This window comes from Mercenaria mercenaria, chromosome 5 (assembly GCF_021730395.1).
Source record: "Mercenaria mercenaria strain notata chromosome 5, MADL_Memer_1, whole genome shotgun sequence".
Lineage (NCBI taxonomy): Eukaryota > Metazoa > Mollusca > Bivalvia > Venerida > Veneridae > Mercenaria > Mercenaria mercenaria.
This window is the reverse complement of record NC_069365.1, coordinates 70092350-70118070: the sequence shown is the minus strand read 5'-3', so window position 1 is coordinate 70118070 and position 25721 is coordinate 70092350. Positions and strand designations below refer to the sequence as shown.

Genomic DNA, 25721 nt, shown 5'->3' with positions numbered 1-25721 from the left:
ATTTGCCAGTATTTCACTCACTAGCACACATGTCTTCAAAATGTCTAAGTACACAGGACTGGCTTGATGCATTTATATCTGACTTTGTATATACTCTTGTAGTTACCTTGATGACTTTCCTCCAACTTATAGCAGCTAATTATAAAGCATATTGCATAATTAAAGCTAAGTACCAGTTCTCTTGACCATTTCCAGTTGACAGGATTAGCAATGTCAATGCATGCTATAAATGCCTGTCTACAACCTGCTTGATATAATGTTATTTGCTACATACGTGAACATCTCTCAGGGGTTTGCTTTCATTACGTCTAATTGCTTAAGAAAATATGTTCTCTGGCTTCATTGCATGATAGAACAACCTATCCTTCCAGATGTCATGTGCGCTTCTTGAATCTTTTAAAACGGCATAACCATAAGTAAAGATATCCTATGCCTTGCAGACGTATTGAGACAGTATCACAGCAAGATAATGCATTATAAAGGATGTTAGCTTTAAGTTACGTTCTTGGATGTGTCTTTTCCTGTTGGATTTTTGTCCTTGTTTTTATGCCAAAAAGACGGCTTGCTACGGAATAAGTCAGCATGTACTAGAACTGTTTGGAACAGTCAAATGAAGCTACAGCTTACAACTAGCAAACTGTTTTACTATAGAAAATACCAGTGTGTGTCAGTATTGGTTGCTCGTAAGATTATCCCCTTGTGGTTTTGTTTTTATGCATCTGCGGCAAACAAATGTGTACCTTGTCGCACGCGTACCAGTTAGTGTACCACATGTTGTGACTTCAAACTTTTGGAACAATACATGGTCATGTTATAAACAAAGGTATCAAGCTGTAAGTCAGTAAATGGTGCCAGATACCATTCTAGTTCCAAAAGGAAATAGACAGCATGAAAATATCTAATTTACCTGATGTTCACATTTCTAATATTTATATACGAAGCCATGTTTGGGGAAAGACATTAAGGTATGAACATACTAAATAGCTGGCCTTTTATATTTTAGATAAAATTGACAGTTTTCTATCTAGTTTCTACTTTAATTGTGACCATTGCATTGCTTAATTCTGTTGAATCTGGATTGACCAGTAATGACACTTGACTTTCATTACTATGTACACTTCATAGAACCTATCAGATGCCAGTGCAATAACACATTCATGTAAATATAAATTTGTCAAACAAATGTATTAGAGAAGCACTGGAAAGCCTATTAGAATTCTTAGATATCTATTGAATGGGTGTAAATATAAGTTTCTTTTATTTTATGGGTTTTTGGATGAGTCATTTGATTTGAAACGTGATTATTTCATATACTGTTATGTAACATAAAAATGGTCCATTGAAAGGCCTCTCTTTTTTATATAAATGTATTGCCCTAATAAATCCAGATATATAGGTTACCTCGTGGACCTAAACATGTGAACATTTTTACTTTTTGATATTTTATATATAAGATCCATGAATTCTGTTTCTTTACTTATGTTCAGTTCAGTAATATGATATTTTAAAAGAATGAAATAATAATTTGCCCTTAAAATATGATTTTTAACAATTTTCCCTTGAAGGACCTCGTATTATTTTTCCTGAGTCATGTGTAATGAATGCGTATAAAATCTAATTGAATAAATTTTGTTTCAAGGGTTATAATTGGTTAAGGTAACGAATTAACATTTTTGAAATTGTTCTAGATATATTTAATTGAAATAAAAAAAAGGTAGTTCCCCTTTTGGGCCTCATGTTTTGGTCTATTCAAGCCAACAAATCGTATATGTAGTCCATTTCTGATCCAGTATACTTTTAAATACAAACTTTCATGCTTTCTTCGAAGAAACATCTTTTCACTCGCAGTTTTGAAATTAAACATACAGTAAAATCTGATTACCTCCCTTTTTAGTATGTATCTTGAAAAATAAGAATATTTTGTAGTAAACTTTGTATATTTGTCAATACCAAATGGTTGTTTGTCTATGCTAGTGATATGTTATCCATGTTTAGATCATATGAAACATTTCTTTATAGATAAATTTCAATTCAAAGGAAAAAAAATATTTTTTTCAAGACTTTTTTACCTCCCTTTTATAAACTGATTTAAAAGGAGGTTCCAGGGCAGATATAGCGTGTCTCCTCCTCTTGTAGGATTTGGGATACCTTAAAGTAATTTCATGCAAAATTTGGTGCTTTCTTCACAAACGGGAACATCTTTGTCATTTTTTGTTCCATATCTTACTCGCTAAGAATATTGTGTTGGCTCGAGTGGATTTTGCTAGGCCAGATCACACGAGGCTCTCAACCGCTTCGTGTAATTCAGTCTGACAAAATTCACTAGAACCGGACACAACTTCATTATCAAGCAACCTACTGGCATTCTTATTACATACCTTTTCCTTTTGTTTATTGTCTTGTTTTTTTTTATCATCGAGCGAAATCTGAAGAATTATCAATGTTAAAATGGTTTTTATATGATTGTGCTTTTTATAGAAGTGAGTCAAGTCAATAGTAATCAGTGAAAGTAGTCAAGCAACATGTACAAAACATGTTGTACAGTACAATACAGAATTTGTTTTCTTGCATGCCAGACGGGATTTTCCCGGGTTTTTTTTTGTTGTTGTTGTTTTTTTTGCCGGCGCTGAAAAAAACTGAACTTACACACCTGGGTATAAGAATACTCACGCGATGAAATTTATGAATGAATGCACAAATTCACACGCTACTGTAATTAAATAATGCTTGGAAGAAAAGCATCTGTTTTATTTTATTTCTTCTATTAATAATTGAAGAAACGGTATTTAAGAAAAAGAATCTTATCACTAGCTGAAGGTGCAGATGGACATTTCCTGCATGGATTTTTTTCTCGTGCTTTTCCGGTGCTATAAGAACTCATCTTACACCCAGGGGTGTGTAAGATGACTCCCTTGCTGCAATTCACGAATGAATGCGTAAATTCATACGCTACTATAATAAGACAGTGGTTCAAACAAAACCTTCGTTTTACTTTATATCTTCTACAAATTAAAAAATATGGCATGCGAGAAAAATAAACTATCTAAATGTCTGAGTGTCTGGTAACTGTTTTGTGAAAACTCGGCACAGCCAGCGTAAAAAATTATCCTCGGGCCAGATATTCCCATTTGCACCTTCAACCAAAGAAAGATTTATAGCCTGGCTCTCGGGTAACTTTTTCACGGTAACTCGAAAGAGCCTCGTTACCGTCTAAACAGTTACGCTCGAGCCAGATATTTCCATCTGCACCTTCGATCAGTGAACATTCTTACATTCTGTTCATATTTTCTTCTGAAATACAATCCATTTTCTTACAGAATTTATACAGGTATACAATACATGTACTTTGATTGAATGACTTGCCGATATATATTCGTTTTATATATGTTTGTTTTCAGATGGTATGCCACAACAGACGGTCAGACAGACAGAGTATCAGCTACAATAGAATACATGACACAGTTTACCGCTTTCCTATTAAATGCAGTATGTTGGTTCTTTAAATATTAATAACTTTAAAAAATCAACAACAAAAAAATCACTTCTACCATCCTTATTTTATTAAAAATTAACAATGCTATATACAGATTTTACACCGCGACGTAAAGACTTCTGAATAGAATTCTAACATGGGTAAATTGTATTTCTGTTGGGAACACTGCTTGTATACCTGTTGCTTTTGAAACATTATACTACAAAATGTACTTCCATAAATATTTGCTAGTTTAAGCGTATCAGTCCGTCAGGGATGGTTCGGTTTGCCGTTGCCTTTATACAACGGAAAGATATTTTGATCTTACAGTGTGAAACAAACTCATTTTGTTTCAAACAAATGCCATTTCAATGATTTCAGCTATTTCAATATTTCACTAAAAACATTTCTACAAAAGAGTTGACTATATTTCAGATCAATCTCCGATATGAAACTGTCACTGACTATGGTTATACCATCAGATGCCTTTTTGCAGGGATTTACATCGCAGATGTAAGTTTCTTCAACATATTTAGCGATAATAGTTCTTTCTTTTCTTGCATATTGGTGAATTTTCCCCCAACAACAGCAGGGTATAATTCATACTTGGATTCAACCGATCTCAATATGATCTTTAGCACAAGTTATTTTTATTCAATTTGCCGTTTCTACAAAAGTAATACAGTAACATATTTGTTGAACATGTGACGAAGGACACCGATATCGAATCAGTCTAATTATAAAATCACCACCTGCTAAGTTGCTAACGCTACTGACAGTTGGGAAGTCGAGGACTATAGTTAGATTAGTTTCGAATCACTTAAAACCGCTGAAGGTTCGAAACCTTGAAAGGTATGAAGACACACACCTAGGTGTTTTTACCATGGTGCCCGCCCATGTTTGAAATAATGGTCGGAGGGGCTTCCGAGATCTTCTTCCGCTGTAAAAGCCTAAAAAGTTGCCTGTGTATAACATAGACTGCGACTTAAAAAACAAAAATTGTCTAACACGTGTTTTCAGTTTTAATTATCTCGCATTGTTTACTGTTAAATGAACTATTGCAGACTGCAGATAGAGCACCTTTTGTGGAAAATAATTTATACTCTTTTGGGTTTGTCGCTGACACTGTTCTAGACGCATTCAGAGTTTGGGGAGAGGCCAACTTAGTGAGTTTTAACTACGACCATGCGATGCTGTTTTCTGGGTGAGCGTTTTTTTTTTCAGGCTGATGTATGTACACATACTTCTCCCTAAGCTAGAAATTCCTATATGTAAATACAGTCATAATTGAATCATTTTTCTTGTGTCTGTGATTACTTTGTAAAATAGAGATAAAAAACATTACTTTTATATTGTTTATTGCTAAAGAAAAGCAAACAACTACAGCAAAACGAAGATAGAAAGGTAATGAATTGCTAAACAGTTGTGTTCCATCGACTTTTCTTATCCGGCGTATTGTTTTTAACGTGCAATGGAATTGAAAACTCAAATTACAACGGTACTTCTTTAAGATTTAAAATGCTTTTTGTTGCATAATGTGTGACTAAATGTCACTCCAGTTTGTTTTGTAGGGAAGAAGTCATTTTTTATTAAATGTCACTCCAGTTTGTTTTGTAGAGAAGAAGTCACATTTTATTAAATGTCACTCCAGTTTGTTTTGTAGCGAAGATATCATTTTTATTAAATGTCACACTAGTTTGTTTGGTAGAGAAGAAGTCACTTTTTATTGAATATCACTCCAGTTTGTTTGGTAGCGAAGAAGTTTCTTTTATTAAATGTCACTCCAGTTTGTTTTGTAGCGAAGAAGTCACTTTTATTAAATGTCACTCCAGTTTGTTTTTAGAGAAAAGTCATTTTTATTAAATGTCACTCCAGTTTGTTTTGTAGCGAAGAAGTCACTATTTTACTAAATGTCACTCAAGTGTGTATTGTAGAGAAGAAGTCACTTTTTTTATAAAATGCCATTCCAGTTTGTTTTGTAGCGAAGAAGTGACCTTTTTTACCAAATGTCACCCCAGTTTGTTTCGTAGCGAAGAAGTCACTTTTTTATTAAATGTCACTCCAGTTTGTTTTGTAGCGAAGGAGTCACTGTTTTACTAAATGTCACTCCAGTTTGTTTTGTAGCGAAGAAGTCATTTTCTTTTGAACCAAATATCGCCCTTTGTTGCTTTGTAGCTACATACGTTTTGAATGTCACTTCAATTAGTTTTTTAAGCTAGGTAGACACATTAATTTTGTTTTGGACTAAATGTTACTTCTGTGTGCTTTTCTAGTTAAGTAGGTGGACTAAATGTTACTTCAATGTGTTTTTCTAGCTCTAAGTAGACACATTTGTTTTGGACTAAGTATCACTTCCGCGCATCTTTCTACTTAGGTGGCCGCATTTGTTTTTGACTAAATGTCACTCCATGTTGTATTATTGATTACTGACAACCTTTGTTTTGGTGATAAGTCAGTTCCTGCTGTTTTATAAGTAAAAAGCTTTATGATTTAAAGGTAGCTTCCCGTTTAGATTCTCATTTTATTTATCAACTAATTTCTAATTTTTTCGTGTCTTTTGCACAGGTATGAGATGGGCAGAAATGATAATGGAGTATTTAATCCTGTCACAGCAGGTATGATAGATAAAAGCTATTAGATCCGTAATGACACTCGGCAACTTCCTTGTGATTACATAATCAATTCGGAATACTTTGGGCTTTTATATAGCTCAACGCGCACATGCTTTCCGTAAAAACCTGAATCATTAACGGAGAAACACGTAATTAGCCGATTGTCATTACGAGTACACTTCTTTTAAATATTGTAACGATTTTCCCAAGACATATGCCATGCGTAACAAAATATATTTGATGGCATTTAATTTAGAAATTTGAAACAATTCAAATGTTGCAGTACTTTAAAATTTTGTACAAGAAGACTGACACTGGCAAACGTTTTAGAAGTAACGTTTGGTGAACATAAAAGGTCTGGTATTCAGTTTTGAACTTGTCAATTTGTGTTATGACCGCAAAACATTATTTTACGTTTAAGGTTTAGCATACCTTCCATCATATTACACCGGAGGTGGACTAGCTGAACCCGGAGTGTGTGGAAGCTACAGATATTCTATCAACGAAGGTGGAGGCTTTAACCCGAACATGGCGACTGTTGGAGCACACGAACTTGGTCACAAGTACGTGGATGTTATTTTTTCATTATTTATTACAACCGCGCTTTATCTTCATTTTCTATCGCCAGCGGACCAGTTTCGCTGACTGTCCTGATTCTGAATCAGTAACTTTCATTTCAGGCGTCCTGGATTATCTTTAAAGACTTCGGAAACAAAATCAGTTTCAGATCACAGTGAACAAAACTGAATGATTATGCCTGAAAAATGCGTATATCCTTGCTTTTGTAAACTGTGTAGTATCTAACTGAATTTTCTAAATGCCGTCTCATGTCTACAGAATTGCAGTGTTTAGTCAGTGTCTAGAGCTTTTGTCATCTTTTGTAACAAATTCAAATACACAAAAGACATCACTCAAATTTTGTCATTTGGAGAGACTGTCAGATGTTTCGTACCTGCTTTACAAAATTCAGACTTGAACAGGTTTAAATAGAAATAAACAAGTGTTATTTTTGAACTCACAATACAACCCTTATATATTTAAATTAAAACTAGGATAGATGTTATAAACCATTATCAGTATCAAATATTCGGACAAAGCACTGGAAACACAGGATTTAACTTTGCAGATAACGGATGGTCGATTCGACTGGTCGTGTCAAGGTTTTATGGATACATGTTTCTACAAAACTAAATGTTTTGCAAAAAGAACTCAAAGCTGCCGCTACGCTAGTGTATGTTATAGCTCTTTCCGTAAAGCATGTAAATAGTTTTGTTTTTCTATTATTAGATTGACTGAACGAATATATGTGGTTTGTTCCATTTCAGTCTTGGGTCATCTCACGACGGTTCATCAAATAATTGCAGTGGTGGATATGTGATGGAACCGTCCTCCGGTGTAAGCACTGATCCCGTCGACAACCTTCGTTTGTGGATATTTTCCTCATGCTCCCAGGACTATTTTGAAGTGTATATCAACGACTTAAATGGCGCGTAAGTAGTATGATTTCAGCAGACGACATGTAGGACTGCATCAGACGATATGTCGACATTTCGTTTTGTATGACTGCATCATACGATATGTTGACACGACCTTTAGTGTGAATGCATCAGACCTTTTGTCGACACTTCCTTTAGTGTAATTGCATCAGATGATATGTCGACACTTCCTTTAGTATAATTGCATGCGATGATATGGCGACACTTCCTTTAGTTTGATTGCTTCAGACGACATGTCGAGTCTTTCTTTTTATCGGCACGTTATCAATTTTTAATTAACAGTACTTTTCAAATGTAGAAGTCAAATCGACATTTAATTATGTAACGCATATAATAAATCAGTAATCACAAAAAACCTCATGTATATGTGAAAGACTCAATGTAGCATTTTTTCAATATTAGGATTTTTATAGTTACAAAATGTTACACAAAAACAAAATGCTTTTCTCTTTAGGCAGGAAAACTGTATGACAAGCCGACAGGCAACTGATGCTAACGATCTTGACCCTTACGTGAATGACACTGCTGGCCAAGTATATGGCCCTGATGTTCAGTGTCAAAAGATAAAGGGGCAAGGGTCATATCTGTATAGGGTAAGTTTACACATACATTTGTCGTCAGTTGGGCATATGGTGTATACTCGAGTGCCAAGCAGCGATTAACATAACAATATTTTAATACATTACTAGCCCATCTTCATTGTGTGTATTTTAGTAAGATCTTGGCTTTGTCCGTTTCTGTAAAAGTAATTTTGTTTCTATGTGATATTCACAAGAGTAATTCAATCTATGTAACTGAATTATATGCACTTTTCTTCTAAGGTTCTTAAGTAATTTTGAAAAGATTGGCAAATTAGTTTAAGTCATGTAAGCTACTTTTTCAGTATGTCATTAATGAATCCCTAATCGGAACGAATTGAACAATGAAATTACATGATATTCAACTCACTTTGGTAAGACTACATAAAAGTGTGATATTGCAAAGTTAATAGGTTAGTCAGTTAAACCACAATCAAACAAAAGGATTCTGCGAGACATATTTTTATGAGACTTAGTACATGAAAAGACGATAGTATGGAAATAATCCACACTATTTTATTTGTTGATATGTCAGTAGATATTGTATCTATGGTAACAAATAGTCAAAACATACGACAAAAGGTGGATTCAAAAATAACTTAAAAGAACAAGGCACTGTTTCATCAAATTTGCTGACTTAACGTTCGATAGAAGAATTGTTACGAAAAATTTTATCCCAATTTCCATCGTTTCTCTTCAAACCTTTGCATATTGAAGGACAATCATCTAAGAAACAAAAAAATGCAATAAAAATCATAGGTCACCGGTATCGAAAAAGAGTTATCTGCCCTTGAAAACAGCATTTCCCCCAAAAATGACGTTTTCAAGGGCAGATAACTCTTTTTCGAATCCGGTGACCTATGATTTTTATTGCATTTTTTTGTTTCTTAGATGATTGTCCTTCAATATCCAAAGTTTAAAGAAATTCTGTTATTGGGAAAATTTTCGCTTATCTCATATACAGGGAATTCTAGCGTACGCCTTTAACGTTTCGATAGAAGGCAAAGTTGTTAACATGCAAAAGAGTTTATTATCTTCATTTTTCCATCCGTTCGTCCGTCTGTCAATCCTTCTGTCAGTCACAGAAATTTTGTCCGAACTGTAAAAAAAAGTGTAAGAGTTTTTTTCATTGGGCAAATGAAATTCAAAGCAGTATGCGGAATGCTTTTATTATGGAATGTAGGCTGTTTGGAAAATATGCTGATTCTTCATTTAAATTTCAATATGAAACTCTGGAAGCACGTATGGCAAATGTCTATTTTGGTAGCAGTCTTTTATTGCTGGACAATAGTCTTAGACTTGTTTTTACTGGTGAATATCACATTATATAACACAGTTTAAAGGCCAACAGTTGTACAATATTCAATTCATTTTTCCTTTTTAAAATACATTTTATAACTCTTACATGGTAAATTCATTGTGGGTATTGTCACTGTGTGATAACCTTTTCAGTCTGAGCAAAACTTTAAGATATAACATTACATACAAATTTAGTATCCAGCTTTCTGTAGTATGTTTCATTTTAAATTGAAGAGCTACTTCGACAGTGATTATTCCACCCTGTGTGCTTTAATGCCGTGTTCTGCAACAGCCAACGACAGATCATATTCCTTTCACATACCCTGGGAAGGTACAACGTGTGGGGTTGGTAAGGTAAGAGCCTGAAGGTATTAAGTTTTCTATAAGTATTTGACTAAGCCTTAAAAGAGCCGGCGCTCAATTTTCACAAAACTATAAATGAGACAAATATACAATGTATGTTTGCTCATTTTTGCCGTGATATCATGTTAGATCAAACCACCATCCCCGCTCCTCTGCCAGAGCGACATTTGGATAACACTATGGAACGAACCAAACACGTGGCAGAACGATACAATATTTCTGTTGTGTTTCACAATAAGTTGTCGTGGTTTTGTGCTTGAGGAGACACCACGCGACAATACGAGGGGCAAACGAAATAACGTTTTGTTGTGCTTTCGTTCTGTCGTACTGCCAGGGGCGTCATGAAGCAGTTTATTATGGTGTGACTTTTGGTAAAATATATTTTGTTTTCCAGTAGGAAGTAAAATCAGAGAAGGATCATGGACATTTCAAGCATCTTTCTGGAATTTCAATTCCATTATTAATACTTTTTTTATATATAATATATCTTAATGTAAATAGACTGTATCAACAACATCAAACGTTTGTGCATCCTGTCGTTGACGTCATGTAGCAACGTCATTATGGCGGGTGAAAGGTTGCTGAATCATTTTTTTACATCAATTGTTAAATAATAATGTACATAATAATGCCATTGTTAATAGAAAAAAAAAACAATACAAATGATGCAAAATATGTACAAAGTCATTAATCGGCTGCTTGTGCCTATAGTCATAATGATGCGCCTAGTTTCAAAATAGCCCGAGAGTAATTATGACGTAAGGTATGCCATAATGGGAAGAAGGCACAGCCAAGCCGTATTTTTACCTCTTAACTATATGCTCTGATAATACCATATTTTCAGGTTTGTCAGTCAGGATCCTGTGTCGAGTCTCCGTCAGCCCCACAAGTAGGCAACGGTAAGTTGAAACAAAATCTTATTAATTATACAGAAAACAAAGCACTCTGAGAAATAGATTTATATTCCAATGAAAATTCCAATTCACTCTTCCAGATAACAAAGTACATGTGAATCAAGCGCTCCAAGTGTTGTTCATATATATATTCTAATGAGGATTGCAATTCATTATGTTAGAAAACAAAGGGTTCAAAGACACCCATGCCAATTAAGTATTATTAATATTCAAATTGTGATTCATTATTTAAGAAAAGAAGGTACACCTGAAACAAGCAAACCATTAAAGTGCTATTTATATTCCAATGAAAATTACAATTCATTATGTTAGAAAACTAATTGCATATATATATGCCAACGTTATTTGAATGCTTTTCGGTGAAATATGAGAATTATTAGTGAGATATAATCCAAACACTCTGGGAGTGATATAGCTTTGCCGATATTTAATAATCTCTTTTTTTTGCGCGTAAAACTGTAAAACTGGATGAAAATTGCAGTCTGAATCAAATAAAGTTATCCACGAGAATTCCGGGCGTCGAAAACCCAGTAAGCCTAATAGCATGTGAATTTTTGTAAATTTTAAAGAGAAAGAAAATTCTTTTTCTTGTTATAGAAAATAAAGGATTCAGACAATTTCTTGCACACGTGTTGAGTTGAAATAGCGTTATCGTTTACACTTTCCGTGACACACCTCGGGTTTCTTGGTTACTTCAATAGATTGTAGAATGTCAGTCTAACAAAATGTTGGAAATGCATGAAATATATTTGACTGTTTTGGATTAAGAAGTTGAAGAATCTTCGTTTACGGGTAGCAGTATTTCAACAACTACGATGAAAAATGGTTTATTTTCGAGATACATCTACAGTGATTGGTTTCAACTTTAAAACCATTTTTTTCTCTTGTTTGGTGATCCGAGGCCTGTCAGAGACTACAATAGAATATACGAGATTTTAAAATTATACGAATTTATCACATTACTATTTTGCAGCTTTCTGTTGGAAAGGATATCCAGTATTTTCGTAGAGTTAGATCAAGCGGCATTAGGGCCTATGATTAAATTCTAAAAGACCGTTTTATATTTTCCCGAAAAATTGAATATAAATTTACAGTGTTCAACCCAGGCCGACGATAACGTTATGCTGGAAATAAAAAGGAAATTTATGTCGTGTGTTCCTTTTTTACGTCATAAAACATCTTCACTTCCAGCGTTGGTTTTACATATAGCTTGTCAAGAACTTTTGATTTAAGGTATTAGACCCCTAATAGTAATGTTTAAAAAATGGCATTTGCTTGGTATATTCTTAAAGTTGACCGTGTTTCGCACTGTGTTGCAATTTTTAAACAACTTTTACCGTGCCGTTTTTTATACATTTTGTATAATTTGTGGTATTTCCTCAAGCTCAAGTAGAGACAAAGTTCAAAGTGATGGCCACTATCCAAAACGTTTGCAGAGAATTCATTAAACCATTAATTTTGATAAAAGAAACATAGACTATTAGTAAACAATTATAAAACACAAAATAAAACTATCAGTATTATTTTTTTCTAGGGTGCCTCAAGTAAACAGATTTAATGAGACAGAATTCTAACTCCAACATTGAAAAATTAAGGTCGAATCCTGCGGGTCTTTTTTAAATTTTGCTCTTTTTATTAAAAAATAACCTTGGGGTAGAAGTAAAACCTGCCTACATTTCTTCCACAATATGTAATCTAAAGAGTGAAGGTAAAATAGAGAACTTTTACCGCATGTAACTCAGTATTTTATAGATGTCTAACTCTACCCCTTCTGTTTCAGAGGTAAATTCACTATGAACGGCAAAAAATCGCTTATCAAATGAAATTTTTCCACTTTTGTACAATAGATCAATAATAAGTCTTGAAAGAAGTAAAAACTTACTAGAAAAAAAGGAAAGTGAGGAAAAAAAATTTGGTTCCAGTGGGGCTTGAACCTACGCCCCCCCCCCCCCCCCCCCCCCCCCTTCCCCCTGAAAATTGCAGTCAAAGTAGGTTTATGGTAGGAATTGAATACTCTTCAAAAAGGAGGTACTCTATTACGGATCTAATTACTAACCATATTATTTTATATCATCTTCTCTAGAAAATTTATACAGCTCTGTCTGCAATTATAATATGTTAGAAATGAAGAATTCTGTAGAAGATTACCATGGAAATATCAGAAATATAATATGTAGCACATAGACTCTTGATAGGTTTTTTTTTTCATTCAGAAAATAAATTTCAGATTAACCAGCTTTAGGCTAAAGAATAATTATACATCACGCCATAAACGTTTGATATCCGTCTATTGGATTAACATGCTCTGTTAAGAAAAACATCTTTCGATAACAGTTGTTTACCTACATGCCTTTTTCATCTGCCTGTTATGTAACAGAGTTACAGAAGCTTGTACCTTCCAAAACGATTTTTACGTTTGAGTAACATTTTGTTTTCTTTTTTCTATTTTGCTGACAGACATTTGTTGTTTTGCACATTTTCTATCCATAACTTTGAAATTACGTCTTCTGCTTACAGAAACTTGTCTATTTGGAAATGTTCCGTACAATGTGCCCGGTCAGTCCTCCAACTGCTCAGAATTCCTTGGAAGCGATGCCACCTCTTACAGATGTTACCAAGACAGCTACAGAGAAAGTTGTTGTACCACATGTGAGGAGATAAAACAATCCAACACAGCATATACAGGCAAATACACCTTTATACCTTTATAAAATTAGTTAACCGTAATTCAAGAAATGTTCTTATTTCTGAACAGAGACCAGTCGTTTAAATTTCAGTCGAATTTAAATCTAAACATTAAACAATGGCTTCTTCGACGCTGTATTGCTGGAAAATGACATTAGAAAAAATTGTACCAGCAATAATTTCTGCTTTTCAGTGTTTTGAAAAAATATTCTTTGCATTTGAATTTATATTTTCTGGTTTCACTAGACTGCGAATATGGTGACAGATTCAGCAATTGTGACGATTTAACAGACTCAAATCTTTACTCATGCAACGACGCAAATTTTCGAGCCGATTGTTGTAAATCGTGTATGGATAAAGCCTTAGATATTCCAGGTAATGTATGCAAATAGCGTTTACAGTAGTTTATTTGCAAGAATGAATCGATGTAGTGTGTTATCAACAGTGATCAACATTATGATCACGTGGTATGTTGTCACAATGGAATCATGACGCACGTTATCAACAGTAAATTGACACACAAATCATCAACATTGAACTTGTGCAATAAACGGTGTGCTATAAACTTGTGCAATAAACGTTAACTTGTATCTTTTCTCGTGCGCCTTCGCAGACTTTCGAGGCAATTGTTGTAAATCATGTGTGGATAAAGCCTTATATATTCCAAGTAACGTGTTGTAACATATTTTGACGTATTGATGTATGAGCAATTTTTAATTAACATTATCTTTGAAAATCTTGCAATTTAATTTTAATAATTTTTACGGCAGGCAAGAAAAATGACCTTACATGTCTGCCTGAGTAAAGCAGAGTTTTTCTTGCGTGGATAGAAAACGTTGTCAGCGTTCGGTTTGTTTTTCCAATCCACGCTGTCCCATGGGAAAACCCTTTCTTACCCGGGAAGGCATTATAAGATTCTTACACTCAAGCGATTTTACCCATTTCGGCAAATCCCATCTGGCATCCCTATTCCCGATGACTATAGTGCATGTAAAGACGAGTTACATTCGTGCCTTGATAACATACATGTTTTATGTAAAATTAGATGAAACTCAAATACCTTAATAGTTTCTCTTGTTGCTTATCGTATATTTCTAAATTCAGAAGACGTTATTTTACAGGAAAACGATACGGTTACGCTACACACAGTGAAAATAAACCGGAACTTTTTAATATCCCCGCGTCGTTAAAAAAAAACATTACTACAACTGTGATTGATACAAAAAAGCTTTTCGATTTTGGTATATTCATTCTATAATTTGTAAAACATGCAAAAAAAATCTTCCACTGGTTGTAGGTGCTAAAAGGAATATCCGGCTACCTGCATGGTAACTGTTCTGGCCGTAATCTGACAGAGACTCTTTACAATCCAAACATAAAGCATCTGCGTCAACAACGTGTGACTGCTTTATAATCAAGTCTGTCTACCGATTAGATAATATTACTTTTTAAAAAATGTTTTTCTTAATTTCTGTTTCATCACCTTTTTTCTCAGCGAATCCTCTTAGTTCCATGTACGGGGCATAATTATATAGAATTTAAATATCCTTAGGAGTTATCCCCTTTAACCATAGGAAGGCTATATGTCAATACCAATTATGAGCAAGAAATAAAAATTATGAGGTCATGTAATAGCTAATCAATATTGAACTGTTCTCCGTGACGATTTGATAAAAGACATTGTGTCTGAAATCATTCGTCCTCCACCTCTGATAATTCATGTGGGGAAGTTGGCAGTTACTTGCGGAGAACAGGTTTGTACTGGTACAGAATCCAGGAACACTGGTTAACTGACCGCTGTTACATGACTGAAATACTGTTGAAAAACGGCGTTAAATCCAAAACAAACAAACAAACAATATTGAACTCGTAACTTTTTATAACAATGATCTCTTTAAGTAGGTCTTCAACAGTTAACTGCTCATCCCTTAACACTAGGTGGGGTGGAGGTGCAAAGGGGGTGGCCGCTGGATCCCACAATTTTGTGGATGGGGGTTCCTAAATATACTCTGCCGTAAACTCCTCCCCCCCCACCACCCCCACCCCCACCCCCAACTCACATACACATACCAAACTTTGGCTCAGAAGCTTTATTTTCACGAAAACAAATAATGAGAAAAATCCCTCTCTGTGGAGAGGAGCATTTAGATGATCTGAAAGGCTTTTCGTGCATAGATTGTATTTTGTCTGTTGTCACTTGAAAGAACGTTGGTTTTTAGAATTTAGCATTTTCGGGGAAAAGTGTAGAAGGCTTGTTTAATCACTGTTTTTAGAGAACGTGTTCTAAGCTATAAATTTTACTCTTAATGCTTCAATGCACTCAACATATTTGCGATTTTTTTCTTCTGTTTTCACTAGACTGCACATATGGTGACAGATTCAGCAATTGTGACAGTTTAACGGACTCAAATCTTTACTCATGCAACGGCGCAGATTTTCGAGCTGACTGTTGTAAATCATGTGCGGAGAAAGCCTTAGATATTCCAGGTAATGTATGCAAATAGCGTTTAGAAGACATAATGCGGTAGTTTATTTGCAGGAATAAATTGATGTAGTGTGTTATCAACAGTGATCAACATTATGATCACGTGGAATGTTGTCACACAGGAATCATGTAGCACGTTTTTTACAGTAAATTCACGCACTACGTTATCAACATTGAATTCATGCAATAAACGTTAGCGATAGTGAACTTAAATAGCACGTTATCTACAGTAAACTCATTTACCTCTTAGGCCTTCTGTTTATTATAAAAAAAAGATTATCTGGAAACGCTTTAATCATGAAAAGCGGTATTAAAGATTTAGATTTTATTGAAAGCCTTGGCCTCTTAGAGGCATCGGGCCAAAACAACATAACAATTAACACAAATAGCAAAACATGTCAACAAAGAGATAATAAACAATCAACTTATAAAAATGAAAGTACATGAGAAGCGCTATAAACAGGAAATGACACCAAAACAGGAAGTGGCGTAGTAAAAAAAAAAGTGGCAGCATAAATTCGATGGCTGATGAGTATACCTGCCGGATTGATCCCCCTTGTTATCTGTTTCTTTGACAATCAGGTTATTTGTCATCCGTGTTCTAGTGCTTGGAATCCAGACATGAGGAAGAATGCATTGAAAGTGAGTCCGTGATAAGATATTGACCTAAATTTGCGATAAGATATTGACCTAAATTCGCGATAACATATTGACCTAAATTCGCATATCACGTAGAATTATGTACCCTTGACAGTATTTCTCAGTTTTAGTGTATATTGTTTGACGATTTTACACTTCAGGTTGTCCGTATGGAGACAGATATAGTAATTGTGCCAGTTTATCATGCAGTTCATATCCTGTTGATTGTTGTCAAACATGTGCGCCTTCTACAACTTCCACAACAACGACAACAACCACGAGTTCTACAACAACTACAACAACTTCTACAACAACAACTACAACGCCTACAACGACAACAAGTACTACCACTCCTTCAACCACAACCACAACTCCTACAACAACAACAACAACCACTACTACAACAACTACAACGCCTACAACAACTACCACAACTCCTACAACCACAACCACAACTCCTACAACAACAACAACTACTACAACTCCTACAACAACAACCACAACTCCTACAACAACAACAACCACAACTCCTACAACAACCCACAACGCCTACAACAACAACCACAACTCCTACAACAACTACCACAACGCCTACAACAACAACCACAACTCCTACAACAACAACAACTACCACAACTCCTACAACCACAACCACAACGCCTACAACAACAACTACCACAACTCCTACAACCACAACCACAACGCCTACAACAACAACTACCACAACTCCTACAACAACAACAACTACTACAACTCCTACAACAACAACCACAACCACAACTCCTACAACCACAACCACAACGCCTACAACAACAACCACAACTCCTACAACAACAACTACCACAACTCCTACAACAACAACTACCACAACTCCTACAACAACAACCACAACTCCTACAACCACAACCACAACTCCTACAACGACAACAAGTACTACCACTCCTTCAACCACAACCACAACGCCTACTACTACAACTACAACAACAACAACAACTACAATGCCTACAACAACAACTACAACTCCAACAACGACAACCTCAACTCCCACAACCACAACCACAACGCCTAAAATAACAACAACCACAACTCCTTCAACCACAACCACAACGCCTACAACAACAACCATAACTCCTTCAACCACAACCACAACGCCTACAACCACAACCACAACGCCTACAGCCACGCCTACAACCACAACCACAACTCCTACAACGACAACAACTACTACCACTCCTACAACAACTACCACAACTCCTACAACTACCACAACTCCTACCACCACAACCACAACGCCTGCCGCCACAACCACAACGCCTACTACAACGCCTACAACAACTCCTACAACCACAACTACCACTCCTACAACGACAACAACTACTACCACTCCTACAACAACTACCACAACTCCTACAACTACCACAACTCCTACCACCACAACCACAACGCCTGCCGCCACAACCACAACGCCTACTACAACGCCTACTACAACGCCTACAACCACAACTACCACTCCTACAACGACAACAACTACCACAACAACCACAACTCCTACAACAACAACCACTACTCCTTCATCAACAACAACTACCACTCCTACAACCACAACCACAACTCCTACAACAACAACTACCACTCCTACAACAACAACAACAACTACCACTACAAGTCCTACAACAACAACTACAACTCCTACAACAACAACTGCCACTGCAACTTCAACAACAACAACTAGACGTTCTTCCAGTAAATTCAGAATTTTAATTGTAATATGGATATTTCCGATCAGTACGGGTAACACCGACCTCAGCGACCCAGGTGTTCAACAGAATATAGCAGTTGTGGTGAGTCTTCATCATCCAATAATCTAATGTAGCAAAATAAAAGGCATGCTTTACTTTCTATAAAAAAGACCGGAGAAACGGCCAAGAAATGTTGGCTCTCGTATCCTTCCATTGCAGAGTAAAATGATTGTTTTTTCATACTGTAAAAATGGTAGGCAGAGCTTTTTTACACCTGATGAATAAAACGCCTGAAAAATAACTTTAATGATTTTTAATAAAATACTTTGCGTCTGAACAAACGGTAATAAAATATATCAAACGAATACAGTTAAGCTAATTCGTATTTTTTTCCACATGTATTTTTAGATATTTATATACTATCGACGCTTCCTTGGAAGTAGGTGCAGGGGTGTAAAGATTAGAAATCTACGGTAAGTTGTTTTTGCCAAGGCAGAATTAGGTAGATGTATGCTAGTATTTTTTTTTTACTAGACACGTATAGATCTACTAGTACATCAACATGAAAAAAACAACATATTTTTAAACACTTCGCCTTTGTTTATAAAGTAACTATTATATTACTATATAAACTCTGTCAAAATACAGCTGGTATTTCACAAGTAAATATGAACATGCAGAAAAAAGTCAGTATTGTATCTTTTGTATTGTATGTTGCCGGACTACTTTCATTTAGTATGCATGCACTAACACTGTTCTATAAATAGCGCACATAACTTTACAAACAATAATGCAAATATTCTACAGCTCTACATAAATATGTTGTATGGTTGTATTTTCTGGCAGGCGTGGAAGTCTGATTGTAGATTACGAAGTTGAATATGAGGACACTGAGGATGCCTCTGCTGAAGTTACAAAGGCAAACATAGACATAGTGGGAGGAAAAGAGAATATAACGCTACTGAATGAGACGGTTTCTGCCACATCTGTACAGGTTAATGACACAATAGGTAGGTGCATAGTAAATCCAACACAATATGAGCACATAAAATGTGGATGATCTTTTAGGAACCATTTTTTGTATATCATACACACGTGAATATAGTAACAAAACAGCATAGTAGTTACATTAGTAAATTAAACACAACATATGTAATAAAAGTAACATTCTAGTAAATCGTAGACAACATTTGTGCTGTTACATTACACTTAATATGATATTTTGTACATTATACACAACTGCACAGTTATAAAACAATATATGAGCCACGCCATGAGAAAATCAACATAATGGCTTTGCGACCAGCATGGATCCAGACCAGCATGCGTCTGATCAGGATCCATGCTGTTCGCTTTCAAAGCCTATTGCAATTAGAGAAACTGTTAGCAAACAGCATGGATCCTGACCATACTGCGCGGATGCGCAGGCTGGTCTGGATCCATGCTGGTTGCAAAGTCACTATGTTGGTTTTCTCATGGCACGGCGCATATGTGAATTTTGTAATGAAAAATACATAATTTTTATCCTAGAAGTATGATGTCGCAAGTACAGAGAGTACCTGGAACATACAAACTTTATAAGTTTATCATTTTAACATACTTCAGTCTTAGAGGTAGTATAAAGTTTTACTTTATAATACAGTGTACATAATTATTATGATTTAATCCTATTTCAGTAACCAATGAAACAGTTGGGAGTTCAGAGACAGTATGTGAGCTTTTCGTTTTGAGCAATGGCCCTTGTGATGAAAATTATTCCTGCTCTGTTGAAGAAGGAACTCCTACATGTGTGTAAGTATAGGTTTTTGCCCAGAGCATAGCACAGACTGGCATCAGTCGTTAGAGTCATTAATTGTAAAGCACTCGGCCATAAAATCTATCCTCTCTAATAGTACTTTCTGAGCAAAAAAACAATATCTCTTGCCCCTGTCTCTAACTGTTGAGATCTTACTGTTGAGACGAGCCTTGAGAGAAAATGTTGTTTCTGAGAATATATCAGTGTCAGTATGAAGAAAGAAACTAACATTATTACTGATTATTTGATCTCAACAGACTTTGCAAGTCTTAGCTTAGCGCTGAGCAATAAAATGACTGTAACGTGTTTGTTGCGATATCACTTTTTCAGATCAGACGTTTTATTCCTCAAAGATAATGTGTTTTCTGCATGCCATTTTTCTCCCTTGTGTCAAATTTTACCGATTAACATCATGTTCATTATGAAATAGAGCACTGTTACTAGATCTATATTTTGTGTTTATAGTGAACATGTTTCAAAAGATAAAATAAATTGAACTAAAAAAAAAAGAAGAAAAAATACAGCTGTCGACAAATGCAAATATGACAGTGGTTGATAAATTGTGCACGACGTCATATTAACGGCAAAATGTCATGACGTCACAGCTGCAGGTCAATACATGCTGTAGGCCCCGCCCCCGAGTCACATTAACCGAACAAAGTAAATGACCAAAACAGTAGATTTAGTATCAAATAAAAATATGATGTTTTGAATAAACGAATCAGCAAATAGCATTTCCATTTTCACTCCTGTATACAATGGTTGATTACTGATAAAGTCTAATTAGAATCAAGATACTATTCTTAAATCAAAATTCGAAATAAACATAGAGAGCACATAGTGCACACTATTTTATGCTAATGTATAGAATCTATAAGAATGCAGGTAATTGGTTGAGCACTACTCGAAGAAAACAAAAGAAATAATCAGGATATTATCTTTAAATCCAAATTCAGATATAAGGGAAAGAAACGGAGCGTTTCAAGAATAAATGAAAATTTTGCTTACGTTTAGTCGGGTTATACAATTTCATTCCTTTATTTTTTCATACGAATAAACCCATATAGAGGATTTGAATAAGAAATAAATCGATGTTAATAATCGCTTTTATATCTTCTTGTATTTCAGACCAGAGAAAACACAGTGTAAGTATTTTCACTACTTCTTTTATCATGACTGTACAATAATTATTTTACTATAGAATATATATTTGTTTTTACATTTGTTGTAAGATTCCTGTTGGTGTAGCTCACACGAAGCATGCGCAAAAGAACATTTCATTTACTGACGCTGGTACTAATAGAAATTCATGATCGTTATATTTCCGATTATACTGCAAAATAATATATTTTCGCGATGCTAAACTTTCCCATAACTCCGAAACTGGAATTGAATATCTGCAATAAGGCAAACTTTAAAGACATGCAGGACTATTTTTAACAGTCACAACATATTCGCGAGTAGTCATTGGCATATGATTATATTTGATATGGCAAAACGAAATAAAAAATATCATCTAAATTTTTTATATTTCAGTTGGAATATCCGTGTTAATCGCAGTCAGTGTCTCCCTGTTTGTATTCCTTGTCTTCGTTTCTGTACTCATATGTTTGTCTATACGAGCATACAGGCTTCGGAAGCTTAAACATACCCCAGATTCCTTGACGACGGACGTTACTGGGTGAGTATTTTTATTTAAAGCATTTCACGCAACACCTAAAGCTTTCCTTTTTCTGAATACTGGATTGATGACATTTGGCTCACAATGTAGTGCGTTTTTTCTTCGAATAAATCTTTAAATTAAGATATTCTTTATAATGATGCACTTATTGCGTATAAATATCCAAGAATTTATAGCAAAATTGCTAAATACTTTAATTTAGATATTGATTATTTAGTACTTAAAAGATATATTAAATGTTCATAGATTGTATCTCATGTGAAACCATACAATATACGACAAACCGATAACGGACACTTCTAAATAGCTTTTCGAATGTCTTCTTAATAGGCTTACATTTAGTTTCAGTATGTCTTTATTTAAGCACTAGATTTTTTCCAGTGTTTATAATTACCACACATTTTTATTTGTTTTTACTCAGTATTGACGAGCACAATTGGCCATACAAACGCAATATAGTCCCATATGGTTCAATCGGCGGGCGACAAGACATGCCAGTAGGTTATCTCCCTTATTCAAGGGAAGAAATTGGGCATGGCAATTATCACTCAGACAGACATCATAAACATGAAAGAGACAGATATAGCAAGTCACAAGACAGCCAAGGGCATAGAACTAGCTACAGAAGTGATCGAGACAGAAACTACAGACATGATAAAAAGCACAACAGAAAACATTTACAAAACTATGGTAGGTATCGTTATTACTCGCTGAAATTTAAGTATGATTCTTACATGGCTGAATTTGTCTATCAGTTAATCAAAGGGTGTGTATTCTGTAACAAACAAAGGCTGATGCGCGTATCAGTGAGATAGCAAAATGACGTAATATTACCACATGATGTCCAGTATGCCTTATATTTCTTAGTTATAGGTCATATAGATCTAGCTTCATAATTTATATACATTTGTATTTATAAACATATCTATATATATTTTCAGGTTATGATAATCGTGCCATGGATTTTGATCAAATTCTATCGTCAAGCTACATCTCCAAAACGGTAATTTTTTGCTTGTTTCATTCCCTTATTGTATTTATTTTGTAATGTCGTTTGTCAAAGTATCTATTAACTTTGACAGACGTATAAGTGCATACAATTTGCCATGTTTTGGTTTTAAATATTTTCATACAAATCTTGTTTCACGTTTAAAAAATCAGTTTAGCATACCATTATTTGAATAATACAGATGTAGATTCTAGTTTCACAGTTTATGATAGAGTTACTGCACAAGCTTCTGAATGAACAATAGTCTTAATATAGCTGAATTTTTTTTTCAAGGATCTACATGGCCGAGTGGTTAAAGTGTCTTACCAGTAACCACTTGGAATGTATAATTCCTCATGTGAGGAAGCCGACCATGTGGAGGAGCAACTCGGATCTTCCTCCATCAAAAAGCAGAAATGTCGCCATATGACCTTAAATGTGTCAATGTGTCTCTGAACCCAACAAAATCTAAAAAAGATGACTTGTTTAAAACTTTTCACCATTATTCCCAGAAAAGTTCGCAAAAATACAATACTTCTAACCACAGATTATTAATATGTCAAATAACTTAAAAGAAAAAGCAAAGTTGGCATTTAAAGGCATTATTTTTTTACTTATTTTGATTTCAGAGTTATGAACACAGATAAAATCCACTGCACAGAAGGTGCCAACATTTGAAGATTTTACATTTTTGTACAAGAGACAGTAAATGTTGTTTACAAAAAAAGGAACTCACAGCAAAAATTGTGATAACGAAGGCAACTTTTGACTACAACATACAAGAACTGACAGCCCTGCAGATGGATAATCAAAATAAGCTAACTAAAACAAAGTCACAATAATGCTAAATTATTGTTTTTGAAATATGCATGAAATTGTTACAGACTATGTTCAGCAACATAAAGTCCCGACAATGGTGCTCAATTTGTTTGCAATATGTGCCTTAAATGTTCATATGTAATCATTGACATAAAGTCCCGACAATAAATGGTTCTCATTTATTTTAATAAAATGTACCAGAAATGCTTAATAAGTATGTTAAAATATAAACATCAAAGTTTCGACAATGGTGCTATTTTTATATAATATGTACCAGATACGCCCATGTGAAAATATAATCAATTGTTTGTTTGTTTGTTTGTTTTGGGTTTAACGCCGTTTTTCAACAGTATTTCAGTCATGTAACGGCGGGCAGTTAACCTAACCAGTGTTCCTGGATTCTGTACCAGTACAAACCTGTTCTCCGCAAGTAACTGCCAACTTCCCCACATTAATCAGAGGTGGAGGACTAATGATTTCAGACACAATGTCGTTTATCAAATAGTCACGGAGAACATACGTCCCGCCAAATATAATCAAAGTCCCGACAATGATGCCCAATATATTTCAAACTAAAATGAGCCGTGCCATGAGAAAACCAACATAGTGGCTTTGTGACCAGCATGGATCCAGACCAGCCTGCGCATCCACGCAGTCTTGTCAGGATCCATGCTGTTCACTAATAGTATCTCTAATTGCAATAGGCTTTGAAAGCAAACAGCATGGATCCTGACCAGACTGCGCGGATGCGCAGGCTGGTCTGGATTCATGCTGGTCGCAAAGCCCTTATGTTGGTTTTCTCATGGCACGGCTCAAATATTCTCATGCAAATGTCAACAACATAAACTTATTGAGAAATTAGTATAGATTTAATTACATATTTCTAAAATGAGTAATACTGGGATATCAAAATCTATATACTTAGATGTTAAGGGTAATGTATTAATAAACAAAATTTTCTGTATAGATCATAATTTCTTAATTTGAACTCAGTTCAAACTCACAAAACTCAAACCCTTTAAAAATAATGGAATAATAAGAAGACTCGCCTGTCTTGTATTCTAATATTCATTTGTTACGAGTTATTTCTTGTTTTATTGTGAAATGGTTGCTCATGTGAGATTTACACGTTGTATATATTTTTTTAAATCATTTGCACGCTGGTCGTCATGTGTAAGATATATTTTCATCGTTTAGTGTTTTAAATTAGTTTTTTACAATGTAATATTCAGAATAAATTATTTATAGAATTGTGTGTGTTTTGTCTTGATATGTGCCATTAAGAAATTAAAATTAAAGTCTTTCTTTGTGATACGTTTTTTCTTGGAAGACGTGTGTTACAGCTACAAGATGTGGGATAACTCTTTTCCAAAGTTTTAAAGGCAGTCCCTTGCGTCTAATTAATTTGGAGGTTATTTACATATTTGAAACAAAGAGTTATGTTGCAAGACAATTTTACCCTGCCATGATTTATTAATCTGACTTTAAAATCTGCATAATCACTTTTTTAACTCATCGCTTGTGACATGTATTCATAGACAGAAAAATGCTATTGTCAATGGAGCTAGCCGGCAGAAAAAAAGTCCAATGAACATTTAATATTTACATTCAATATATGTTTCGTATAGGAAGAATAAAACGTTTATTTTCATATAAACGGATTTTCGGATTTAACACGGGCTCGAGTAGTTAAATACCTAAGCACAACCTGATTGATGAACCGTGGAAAATTTAACAAGAAACCACAATAAGACCTTCATGGTTTATTTATCAAGTCTGGACAAGTCCATAGAAAGATCATCACAAAACTTAGCATATTAACTTGTACCAAAACTCCAGCGATTAAAAGCTTTGATAGCATGGCCGTTTTAAGATGTGCAAATCTTCCAAAAAATATGTTTATAGTATGTATTTCTTTTTAAAAAAAAACACATCATAATATCATACATAAAATCTAATCTAGTAAACAAATAATCTGATATATGGGCTGGCAAACGGAAAGAAATATGCAATAAATAAATGATAAAGACCTAAGAAGGAAATTAAGTGGCTGCAATATATGATTTATGCTATATGCGAGAGAATTAATACCGACCGGTGGCAGTGTCTGCTGTACCGATGAGGGGAAGTAACACTCTGTTGGAGTCTATTAGGCT

General features: G+C 34.8%; 1 protein-coding gene across 1 annotated transcript in view; it reads left to right on the top strand.

Moving 5' to 3' along the window:
• The window catches only part of LOC123557544 (serine-rich adhesin for platelets-like), a 38099-nt gene extending 13282 nt beyond the window's left edge, over positions 1 to 24817 (top strand). The window contains 22 exon segments of the mRNA XM_053543866.1: positions 3399 to 3486; positions 3908 to 3985; positions 4537 to 4676; positions 6038 to 6087; positions 6506 to 6647; positions 7410 to 7574; positions 8035 to 8173; positions 9692 to 9811; positions 10665 to 10719; positions 13252 to 13419; positions 13666 to 13794; positions 15778 to 15906; positions 16705 to 17084; positions 17086 to 18384; positions 18691 to 18755; positions 19129 to 19292; positions 19959 to 20073; positions 21206 to 21222; positions 21614 to 21758; positions 22180 to 22448; positions 22700 to 22761; positions 23376 to 24817. Of these exon segments, the coding sequence (XP_053399841.1) occupies positions 3399 to 3486; positions 3908 to 3985; positions 4537 to 4676; positions 6038 to 6087; positions 6506 to 6647; positions 7410 to 7574; positions 8035 to 8173; positions 9692 to 9811; positions 10665 to 10719; positions 13252 to 13419; positions 13666 to 13794; positions 15778 to 15906; positions 16705 to 17084; positions 17086 to 18384; positions 18691 to 18755; positions 19129 to 19292; positions 19959 to 20073; positions 21206 to 21222; positions 21614 to 21758; positions 22180 to 22448; positions 22700 to 22761; positions 23376 to 23393 (3937 nt within the window). The 3' untranslated portion in view covers positions 23394 to 24817.
• Positions 24818 to 25721: the final 904 nt, after the last annotated feature.